Here is a 12,342-nt window from a genome sequence, read left to right as displayed (position 1 = left end):
GGTAATAAAGGTTAATTATTTACCTTCTACCATCCAGTGGAATAAGATTAGATTTTTTCTTTTGCCTCTTGTTATATATTGTTGTTGTTGTTTATTTGAACATAATGATTGAAAGCAGTTTACTAAACTTTACTTTACTATACTTAAAGCTATATACGTATTTATACGTCCCTAGTATGTGTGTGACAGTGTATGATAGTTGATATTCTGCATTGTGAATTATTTATAAATTATTATTTTTTAAAACGACAACAAAAGGAGGCACACACAAACAACACTGAACTAAATAGCTTTTATTAATTCATTAGTGGTTAAGCAATGAAACATTGTACGATAATCAATTACAACAATGTTAATTCACTTTGAAGTGCCGATCATTAAACCACTAAGATAAATTGTGCATTAAAAAGCTAGACTATTATATCTTCTATTTCAGGCACGTGTCAATTTGGGCTCAAGAAACTTCTAAATGCAGGATATGTGCCAGCAGCTTTACGCATTATGCTAAAATGGTGACCCTTTATGTGATTATTTACAAAAACAAACACAATTTCAACGTTTCTGTGCTGGAAATAAGCTTTGACAATCAAAGTACTGCAGGACTTGTCACTTAATACATTCTATTCCTCCTCCTATTTGGCTTACATCCTACCCTCCTTATTCCATGTTTGACTGACTATATATTTAAAAAAAATCACTTGCAAATTCACTTTTATTTTAGTATGCCAAAGGAATGCAGTCATTGCAGAACATACTAAATACTTAGTGAGTTACACAACCCACAAGGCACTTATCAAATCATACAACTGAATATTGGTCAAATAAATGTGGAAATTGTTGGACTAGCTTAAACAAACAATTTTGACTGAAATGCTTGGCGTAACACGAAAAGCTGAAATAAACTGCAGACAAAACCATTATGAAATCAACCCCCAGGGGGCAGTAGCGGACTGCAACGCTACACAATCTTTTGCAATTAATATTCACTATCAGGTTTTTTAAGGATATTCAACAGTCTATGCAGTGTTATGAAGCTTGCCCAACTTATTGGTCCTTATCTCAGTTTACACAAAAAAAAAGATAGAAACATAAAAATGATACATGGAAATGTGAAAAATTGAAATCTAAACCTGCTCGCAATTCTTTGGAAAATAAAAAGAAAGGAATTAGAGATCGTAATTGATTAAATGATAGGTAGTTGGTTAGATACAATTGCTTTTTTATCTGAAGCAAAATCCTGTGATCAGTTTTGTGGATAGTTTCTGTACTTTTGGTTTCTAAATGAAATAAGAAAGTTAAAAAATATGGAGAACTGAACTTTTAGCCTTGTGTTGCAATTCGGTTGGTACTTATATTTCCATATCTATTATTTCCATGAATTCTCTGACAAGCCACATCATGTTTGTTTGTGGCACTGCACATCATTCTGTTTATTTACATACGTACATCATGTAAATGACTAAAGGTCATTGTGAGATGGAAAAGAAATACTGTCGTGGCACCTTTGCAGGCTTCATACTTGTCTATACTCCAACTTCCTTCTGTTCGGAAAACATTTGGGCTCAAAATGGCTCAAAAGTTGGGTGGGGCTCCTTTTGATCCAAATTGGGTTATTTTTTATTTTTCTGGATTACAATTTGGGATTACGTAGAAAACCTAACGTACAACATCTTAAGCATGAACTAATTGTTGGGTGAATTAACAACAACCATCACTTGTGAGTTTATGGGCAAACTAGTAAATAGACTTGATCAATGGATATTCAAATTCTGATATTTGCCAAATTTAGCATGTTGTGAATGAACAAGAGGAAACATAACAAAATTAGAATCAAATTGAAGGAGAACAAAATGGATGTGTTCAGTTTTTACAAAAGAACCTTAGGGGTGTTGTAAAAGACGTTTGGCAAATTCCTTGTTCTCGATCTAGTCGCTGTCTCTATCTTTCTCGTCGTTATCCTCCATCACATCATGGCTTTCCTCCTCCTCTTCGTCTTCATCTTCATCATCTCCGCCATTCATCATCTCCATGTCGAGCTCCACGCCGCCTTCCTCCACTTCTTCATCCACTTCATTGAAGGGCTCAGCATTCTGGGAGACCTCCACCATTTCAGTGCCTTGGACGACCTCAACGGCACCGTCGCGGACTTTCTTGACATGGAAGGTGAAGGGGGGCACCTTGTAGACGGCAGTCTTGGAACGGGCGTAGACCACGTGGTCCGGCGTGAAGGCTTTCTGCATCTTGGTACGGGATACCTGGAGCTTCTGCTTGCGTTCCGGATTGACGGTCATGCGAGTTCCAAGCTTTCCCATCTTCTTCTCAATGTTATGTTTGGTCTTCTCCAGGTTATTCTTGGCCTTTTGCTTTGTATTCTCAATGTTCTCCATAGTTTTCTGTTTGGTCTTCTCCAGATTTGCCTTTGTCTTCTGCTTTGTCTTCTCCAGGTTGTCTTTGGTTTTCTGCTTGGTCTTCTCCAGGTTCTCCCTGGTCCTTGCCTTAGTCTTATCCATTTTCTCCCTGGAGAATACGGTCTTGAGCGTTTGCACACGCTGCAGGCTGCTGCGTTTGATACGTTCGGCACGGGTCTCGTAAAGGACGCCTTCAATGTCCACTCCTTCCTCATCCGAGGAAAGGTCTATTGTAGGTTTGTTTTCCTTCTCTCCCTCTTCGCCCTCCTCTCCGGGTTCCTCCGTCGCTTCCTTAAGCTCTAGCATACTACCTCCTCTGCTTCCTGATACACCTTCAGACACCCTCATGGACTTGGAAACGTTGAGTTTTGAGGGAACTTTGACTTCATCCTGTGGAGAAGATGACAAAAATATGAATATAATGACAGATTTAGAGTATCTAATGCTAAACTGAGATGTCACATTTGACAGAACATTTCACAGACTTCATGCCAGAGGGACCTATTACAGAGAGGAATGCACGTTGACTAAGGTGAGGCAATGGAAACATCTCTTTGGGTTGTGCACAAACATCATCACCTATAAGCATTCCCCACTGCTCACATTAATATATGGCGTGACTAATGTTACTTGTCTATGCATGTTGGGAAAAAATGGCTAGCAATTTCCCCACTAGGGTTTTAGAGGCCCACTTGTAATAAAGATAAAACACAAATATTCACATTGTGCAATATTTAGGGCTGTCAACGCCTTTTATTATGATATACAGTATAGGCTAGGCAATAAACAGATTGCTAGCAATATCAGTCTTGTTTTTCTTTTCTTTCTCCCATCGCCTTCATTTACTTGGCCCATCAATCACCCAGCCATCTTTCTCACTTTTCCACAGGCATTTTCCTTTTGTGTGACCCTTCACCTTTGGAATACAATGAACTATGGATCGTTAATGAAGGGATGGAAAAGACATGTAAGGGGTGGGCTTCCTTTTTCCATCACGGTCAATCTTGAAGGTGGATGTGCTCGCTCGCGTAAGGCGACACTTGTGCATGTTGCGTGTTTTCCTTGAGTTGAACAAAACAGGAACCCGAACAAAAGACACAGGAAGATATGTCGCTCTCCTGTCGCATGAATTAAGTCCCAGCACAAATTGGATGATGCTTCAGAGAGGTGGAAATTTGCTTAGCAGGAAGATGATAGCATCAAAAGGTTGGGCCGGCCGGAGCTGGAGGCGAGGGAGATGAGGGTGGGGCGCAAAGTGGAGGGGGTCTGGATTCCATTGTTTTCGGTTGAGACTTGATGGCGGTTTTATGAAGGTATTGTATTGCAGTGTCTTGGGTAAACTTGACCTTGAAAGAGGAATCCCGGCTTTCCTGACCAGCTGTGTTGAAAGGAAAATGGAAAATAGTTGCCGTGCTGAAATTCTTGCGAGGTCTTATTGAAATGTCAATGGGTTTTTCTTCATCGCTTGAACCATAGGGTCAAAATGGCTTTCCACGTATTTGGCACTTTAATTTGTCATTGTAAGTAATCTTAACCAATTAGAAGAAAGAATTTTTTTGCTTTATTTGTACTCCACAAAACTAATCCGAATCCATGTTTGGACTAGTAAAGGCGTATAGAACATGTTTTTGCAACAACAACAAAAAACAGAGTTGACTTCCTGCTTTAAATGAGTCATACTTGACTGTTTTTTCATTTCACCAGCTGACAGTGGTTGTTTGTTAAACCGAGAAGGATTCGACCTTACATTTGTGCATTGAAATCTCGTGTGGAGACTATCTGAGAAAGTTCAAGCATTCACCGTGTGTTGACTTCCCCGACTAATTTAATGGGACATTGTTCTCCACAAAGCTGCTTTGCCAAAGACAGGCAAGGCAGGAAGGTACACACTCTGAGCCATGGAAAAATAGACAAATGAGGTATGCACTGCTGGTGTGAGTGTGTGTTTATTTGATTGTCTGCAGAAGCAGCTCTTTTATGCTAGCAAAAAAAAACAACATTTATGATTTGCTGTCGAACTAGTAGACCTGAGAAAAATGACTACAGTAACAAACTGTATTATTATAAAAGGAGAGAAACATGCCATTTATGTGTCTACTCATATTTCTTAAATAAGCCTGAATCAAACAATGAAAGATGAAGTGTATTTCTTCTAAAAGCCAACAATGTGTGGGGTTAAAGTTTGCGAGTGAGTTGCTGAGATCAGCTGGATGATGCGATCAGCACCACGCAGCATTTCTCTTTCATGGTGACGGGATCCATCCTCCTCTCCCCACCCGCACCAGCCTTTCAGACGAATCCATGTCTTTTGTTTTCATTCCAACTGTCTCCCTATCTGCATATTTTCACGTGTGAAGGGTTAATTTTATTCAAGTCCAATTGTGCCAATCTCCTAGCGACCTACTTAATGCTATCTTTTGTCTAATTTCCAATTAGGCAATACTGTAACCTTACTGTGAGCTTTTATTTTAAATCTTGCATAACAGAAATATTAAAATACTGAAACTAATAGAAATTAAACTGAAAAAAAAAGTATATATGAAAACAATAAAACCAAATATAAAAATAACAGAATAAAAAAAAAAGGCAAGTTAAAACTATCTGACTGCCTTTTGGAGCAAACATGGACTAAATGCATTTGATGTGTCCCAATAAAGACATGTTCATGTTGGCCTTGAGTCCAATGAGTCATTGTGGTATTTAATCAGTGTGGGGACTTCGCTACAACAATAATTTCCAGGCATGCTTTTCTGCCATCTGCGGCCATGTGTTCATCCACTCTTTCAACTCGACATTTTAGTTTAAAAAAAACTAAAAAGTCCAACAATTCATCTCCTTTTTCTGCAAGTGATGATTTCTGTGTGCAACTCGTGTGCGAGTGAGTGAGTGAGTGTATTTGTCCACTCTATGGAAGCTTTGGAGCCTGAGCCCACACTGCAAGCTCTCATCAGGAATCCCGTCATAACACACCTCTCTCTGTTACTCTTTTCCTCTTTAAGCTACCATGAACTCGCCAGATGTCTTTGTGAGTCTGTGTGTGTGTGTGTGTGTGTGTGTGTGTGTGTGTGCATGTACAGTAGTGTACCTGCATTCCATGACACAAAACAATCTCTCACACGCAAATTGAGGGATTTTCCAGTAAATCCAGGAAAACACAAAATCGTCATGATGATGTAAAGAGGAACTGAATGTGGTTCAAGAGGCAAATGGGGACAGCATATTTCCATTTTATACAGGCCAACTAAATCAACCCATTCAGTCTCTTTTTCTTTTTTTTTTTACTTCACAACTCATGTGCAGTGACTTCATAGTTTGCCAAGTGGTCATGGAATTGTAGGCTGACATGAAACAACTTCATTTCTTAAAGACAAGATCATCCTTGTATTTTAAAGTTGTCATTTTGTTCGGATTGGATTAGATTTGAAATTGAATATATATATATTTTTATTTGGTTCACTTTTACATACTTACTTTTATTTATACAGATATTTTTAGATGACTTTGTAGTCGTAGTTCAACCCAGGAGAAAATAGTTGGGTATTCGTCATGGCTTTGTCAAATGGGGGAAACACATTTCTCAAGAGAGTACCATGGGAAAGCGTGCGGTGGTCACACGCAGCAGCATAAAAATCTTGGGAGGGAACTGACTATTCCTCTCCTTATTTTCCAGTAGTTCCCTTCAATCAGAGACTTGGAAGCAGAGGGAGCAAGATTGCTATATAAAGTGATGGCATGCCACAGCTCCCCCCCGGCGGCGGGGGGGGGGGGGGGGAGCAACGGATGAGTCACCCGCTCTGGTGTTGCATGCTAGCGTGCGTTCTCCCTCTTGGCTTTAATACATTCTTTTTTTTACTTCTCTCTGCTGTTCTTTTTTTCAAATTCCCTTCATTCCTTCGCCCTACACACCTGCGTTTGTTTTCCCGTTTAGTTTCTTTGCCGCCGCAGTAGGAAAGAAGTCTAAATGCGGCATATTAGATCAGTGCCAATGAGACAGATCAGCATCGTCGCCATGGTAACATAACAAATATTTCTCTGTGTTTTACTTCCAGATAACCCCCCCAATGACTGTAGATAAATTTTCTCTCCACTTCTGGTGTAGTTTTCACAAAGATGGTGCTGACCTCCAGTGTGTTGACTCCGACTTATCATGTAGACTCAAACAGGGCAACTTTGTTCTTATGCATCCATGAATCTAACAGAAAATAAAGATTTCACCAAGTGTTTCCAAGGTTGCGGACATGCTCAAGTGAGGAAGCTGTGGAGCGTTGACTCCTTTTCGCTTTTATCCTGCAAGACACAGCTTGCAATTGTTGGCTAGCCCTGGAGGTTGCGTTCACCGCATACTTTGCTTCAGGGTCGTCATTCTTCTCGTGTACTTTCATGTCGCTACATACAAAAATATAAACAAATGCACGTATATAGTTTGCATGTTCCTCCCGTGCCTGCAAGGGTGTCCTCCGAGTCATCTGATTCTGACAATTGCCCTGCTCCCCATCCCCTTGACCTATATTATGTACATTTCCCTACACTTGACTAACAGTGACATGGACCCAGAGTAGCATGACAGTGGCTGTTTCCATGGATACCTCATGTTAGTCTTCTCAATAACAATGGAGGAGCTTGGCATTTCAATAGCTGGGAACCAAAGAGGTTTCCTCAACTTCTGTTTGTGCCCTATTGAACCTCCTTTAGGGCCAACCTATTTTTGATTATTGACATTGGTCAATGAAGCAAGTGAAAAGACTTTTTACACTGAAGTGAATCTGGAGCAATGCTACATGTGATTGCAAAATGCAAATGTCCTACTATTTGAAGTGGAATTGAACTACACCTTCACACAATCAACAAAGGTATAAGTGAGGAAGAAAAAAAAAATCTGGCAAAAATGAAGGAATGACTAACACACTGGGCACCTGGAAGGATTAACAACACATACCAAAACTATTGCAACCAGGAAAGTTTGAACAAATAAATAAAATGACTCAGGACCATGGCAACAACCTGCATTGGACCACTACGAAAATATACACATTGGAGAATTGGGCTCACGAGGAGCAAATAATTAATAATATTCCAAAATAAAACACACCACGAAACGATCAAACAAAATGAGCAGTCGGACTGCAAAACTATCTTAAATATTTCCAACATCATGAACACCAGTCATCTGACTTGTTGATGTATCAAAGGAAGTCTCATTTGTTAAGCAGTAGGGGAAAAAAAGGTTGTTTTAATTATCAAATAAATGTTTGAATGCCCTTTTAAGTATTTAGCACCAAAATCACATGAACAATCGAATCATGAGGAGAACAAATGTGATTAGGTTTTAGTCTAACCACATCTTGGGAGTATGACTCATCTGTATCTGACTTGTGGGAAAAAGTCAAGAAATGAAAAAGTAGTTTGTGTAAGACACTCTTTCAATAATCACAGTCCAGACATTTAACATTTCTGCTTCAGTAATTATTTTCTAATGATAATTATTAAAAAAAAAAAAATCATGTGATGATGAACTAGTCCACATTCTTACCAACTTTCAGTTGATCTTGTCATGGTATAGTGCGAAAAATTAACTTTGATTTGCCATCACATGAGTGTCACACAGTGTTGATCAGTAGCAAGTTTTTAGACAAAGTCAAGAATTGTTTGGAAAACCTTTCTTGTTTTTATTTTTAGTCCCAGTCCTTTTGCCACAAAAGCACATATTGTCAGTAAACCAGTGTGCCTACTGTGGTTGCGTTGGTACCCCACAAGGGTGCTCCAAAAAATAGTACATCATTTAAAATCCAAAACCTTTTCCAAATTGCTCCCAACTCTGCTAAGAATGAATGTTTTTACATGTTCCCTTTTCTTGTCCATATTAGACTCAGGAAGTATTTGATGTAAACAATCCACTGTTGTGGTGTAAATTTCAACGCATGTTCTTCAGGCCCTACGTCAGATCTTCGTGACTAAACAGGAACATGGTCTCAATAGCGCTTTCCTTCTCACAATCAAACAAGTATGAGATGACCGCTATTTTTAGACCTCTCTCTCTCTCTCTTACATTGCCGTTGTCTCTCACCCTCAATTTTGACCTGACTTTCCTAACCCTGCTGTCACACACACACACAGTTTATACCTAATGAACCTTGGAAGAAAAACAAAAAGGAAACGTACTGGGTTCTGTCGAAAGAACATTTCACACAATCTGGCTTGTAAAGTAAGCCCAGAGCTTTTGAGAAGATGATGTCCATATTTGGGCCTGGGTCGACCTGCGAAAGAGGAGGGGGTTTGTGCGTGGTGGCTTTCGAGTTCTTAACAATGTAGCAAAATGTTCTTGCTGATGATTTTATGGAAGGAGTCAAATGTAAGAAAAGGGCGAGTTAGGGCGTGGCAGCTTGAAGAGGAAAAGATGTGACTTATCCACATGTGCGGAGGTGTCGAGAGGGAGGAACAGGGGAATCAGTATTGGAAGCAAACTTGTTCCACGTGAAGATGAGTAGGCAAGAGAGCACAATGGCTGCCTGTGTTATGAATCAGCTGTCTAAATATGCTTTCATCAGAACACACCCAAGATCACAGTCAGGATGGATTCCTTTCGCACCTTTACACATCAGCATTTCGACCCATCACCGTTCCGTGAGAGGGGTCACATATTCTCACAGTGCACTTAATCGTCCTCTCGTTCTATCTCGTCTTATCACGTTCTATTGGGTAGTGTCCGTCTTGCACATGGCCATATTTGGGGCAAAGGTGCACGCATGGTCCCCGAGGCACATCGGAATGCAGGGCATGGGTGATAGTACATTTGGGCTCTAAAAAGATATTTTCGGGAGAAAGTGAGAAGATGAAATAAAGTTCAACTACAAAGCACTTGTCGTGCTGTGTCCTCCCTGCATGGAGCGTCTCGTGCAATAAACACCACTTAGTGTGTTTTTATTAGCAGCAGAGTGCCTGCTTTGTATGTTTTAGTTGTCATCAGGGTTAGAATAGTTTTGAATTTGACATTATACTTGAGATTTTTGTTTTTTTTAAGTTCACTTAGTGTTAATCGGTACTAATCTTCCACGTACGGCAAAGTCACTGGCCTCATTCAACCTCCTTTGCTGTGTTCCAGGTCGTCATGGCAACGGGAGCAGTTATTTTTGTTTTTCCAGAGTATGCAGTCGGAAACGTAATTACATTTCACGACGACATCAAACTTGTGATTTGAGTGTGTTAGAGGACGAACAAGCCCAAGTGATTGTTGTAAAACTTTGTCTACCATAATAATGGCCAGACTTCAAACTCAGACATGTTTTCTTGATCAATTATAAGCATAAGTGGGCACTCTCCTAAAGTTTTTTGTAAATTCTGACTTGTATTTTATAAGTTCAGACACGAGTTAGTCTCAAGTGCCTAAAAGTGGAGCTCCCTCTCTCCCATGTGAGCAGCTGCATGGAGACTGAAAGAAACAGAGAGGGATGTTGGTCCAAGACATGATGTCTGAGTCAAGGGTGGAAACTCTGAATGTTCTAGCGCCACTGTGCAAAAAAGCTGCAAGCTATTACACATCACACTGCTGCCTCACAGGCTAAAAAAAGAAAATAGGGCTCCCCTGAATTCCCATCAAAGCCATGCATTTTTTTTCCTCTTCAAATATACTACAGCACTGTATTTTTTTTTTTTTTTAATTATTACCTTAAACACAACCTGCAACACACTATTTTCCAGGTTTGAAAATGGGTTGATGGATTTTCTATGACTTTGACATGCAGTAAGCATTCTCACATGTGAAGGCTTGTATTGTTCAGGTCTATCCATCATGTGTTATGGAAGGAAAATATTTGGAAGGCACCTGGAGTGGATTCCATGTGCTCAACCAATGGACACTCGGGGCGGGGCAGGGCAGGGCAGGGCAGGGCAGGGGCAGGGGGGGTGTAATGCAACATCTGGGATCAAAAAACAAATCCACTACATGGTAAGTTACTTATTGTCCACCACATACCATAATTGTTAAAAAATATATATATATTTTAATGTTTTGGGGAAACAAGAAAAAATTTAAAATACATTGGTAATTTTTTTTAATTGAACTTCAACAGTATGGGAAAACAAATAAGTGTATTGTGTTTTTATATATATATTTTTTTTATATTGACTATTTTCACTGGGTTTTCCCCATTTTGTTTTTTCAGTTTTTCCTCACCCTCCTGGGGGTTTAAGATCAGAGTGTCGTTAATATTTGTCAACTGTGAGCATGTGAAGCCCTTTGAGATGTTTCTGTGATTAAATAAACTTGGGCCGTATATAAATAAAATAAAAAAATGCGTATATATATCAAAACATGAACCCTATTTAATTATGCAAGACCGTCACTGGAACATTTTAGCCACACCCTTGCAAGTCATCTGCGTAAATTGACGTCCATCGTATTAATCCAACGTTCATGCAAAAGAAACAATGTATGATTTCCATCTAAAGCTACGCATGTTTTTACGTTTGTTGGATATTAAGAAGTACAAATTTTGAGAAGAAGGCCACACCCATACATCAGACCTTTCAGTCACTTGGAGACTTTCACCCACCTGATAGATCATGACTTTAAAGTTGCGTCTCTTTAGCAGCTCGGCCTCATTGGTCTCCAGCTTCTTGATTTGTCCTCCTTGCTTCTCCAAGTTGGCTCTTACAGTCTTGACGTTGACACTGACTTTGCGCACTTTCTCCATCATCTTGTTGACGCTGTTGGATGTGGTGCTGTGGTTCTTGGTCAGCTTGGTGAGCTCGCCTTGGATGTTGCTCACCGAGCGCTCCATCTCTTGCTGCCTGGACTCCAGCCCGGTCTGGGTCTGCTGGATCTGGTCCACGGCCCCGATGATCTTGTCGAGCAAAGACAGCACCAGCACTCCATTCACTTGCTGGTCCACCTTGCCCGATTCATCCTTGTCTTCTGCGGCCTCGCCTTCTGTTTCCATGGCGGACAACTCTCTCTTTGCCGCTGCAAGGACATCGTCTTCATCTTCGGAAGGATGGATGTTGACTTCGTCTTCGTCGGAGATCTCAGTGAGGGAATGTGGCTCGAGCTGAGCGCTTGAGCACTCCAGTGCTTCCATTGCTGCCATGTCAGTGTGGTTTCAAGTGGTAACAGATCTTCACTTGCTCTTCTTGCTGACTCCTGCTGTATTTTTCACCTGCTACTGTGCCTTTCTTACTTTCTGAGATCCTTCTCTGCCTCAGGCATAAATGCACACCCTCTGTGTTTGTCAAATCCTGTGTTCAGGCCACTTTGTAGGTGGTGCCAAGCAAAGCTGCACGTTACCACATGAGCTCTGGGATGTGAATGCCTCACCAGGCAGAGAAACCCTTAAGTCAAGCTGCAACCAACAGTGTTTTCTCTCTCTCTCTCTAGCCACTCTCCTTTTTTCCATTCGCCTCTCCCCCTGTCATTAAAGTCCTCCCTTTTCCCCTCCCATACACAAATTTGGGATGGACACAGTGAAGGGAAAAAAAGAGTCCACGTTAGGCTATGCAGCTCCTCCCTTTTGCTGCTATCAGTGGGATTGATTTGTGTATACAAATATTTAGAGCCACAGAAATATCAATTAAGTCACTCGTAGTACCATTCTCTTAAAAGACACATATGTATAAACTCCACACACTGGATTTCAACCCACAACCTCTGAACTGTGAGGCGGCCTTGCCGATGTTGTCCATTCATTCATTCATTCATTCATTCATTCATTCATTCATTCATTCATTCATTCATGCACTCATGCACTCATTCATTCATTTTATTTTTCCTACATGCTTCCATGTGTTTCTGCAAAGGGCCTTCAAAATAAAAGTGTACAAATAATACTGTGAAGAAAATGATTAATAATAAACTATTTGATTTGGTAAAATTATTTTACGGACCTGTGCTTAATTGTTGTGATCTGTGTTGTGTGCAGTCAACGGCCATCGATTCAATTTG

At 40.3% G+C, this 12,342-nt stretch overlaps 1 protein-coding gene across 1 annotated transcript; it reads right to left on the bottom strand.

Moving 5' to 3' along the window:
- Window positions 1–278: 278 nt before the first annotated feature.
- Window positions 279–11,775, bottom strand: cavin1b (caveolae associated protein 1b). Its single transcript, XM_049760187.2, has 2 exons — window positions 10,958–11,775; window positions 279–2,798 (listed from the first exon to the last, which is right to left on the bottom strand). The coding sequence occupies exons 1-2, from the start codon at window positions 11,489–11,491 to the stop codon at window positions 1,926–1,928; spliced, it is 1,407 nt and encodes a 468-aa protein (XP_049616144.1). The 5' UTR covers window positions 11,492–11,775; the 3' UTR covers window positions 279–1,925.
- Window positions 11,776–12,342: the final 567 nt, after the last annotated feature.

This window comes from Syngnathus scovelli, chromosome 21, assembly GCF_024217435.2.
Source record: "Syngnathus scovelli strain Florida chromosome 21, RoL_Ssco_1.2, whole genome shotgun sequence".
Lineage (NCBI taxonomy): Eukaryota > Metazoa > Chordata > Actinopteri > Syngnathiformes > Syngnathidae > Syngnathus > Syngnathus scovelli.
This window is presented reverse-complemented; position numbering and strand designations above follow the sequence as displayed.

Coding starts and splice junctions, on each gene's coding strand:
- cavin1b (XM_049760187.2), bottom strand. CDS start 11,491: ATGGCAGCAATGGAAGCACTGGAGTGCTCAAGCGCTCAGCTCGAGCCA. Junction 2,799..10,957: donor TTAAAGTCATGATCTATCAG/GTGGGTGAAAGT, acceptor TCTTCTCCACAG/GATGAAGTCAAAGTTCCCTC.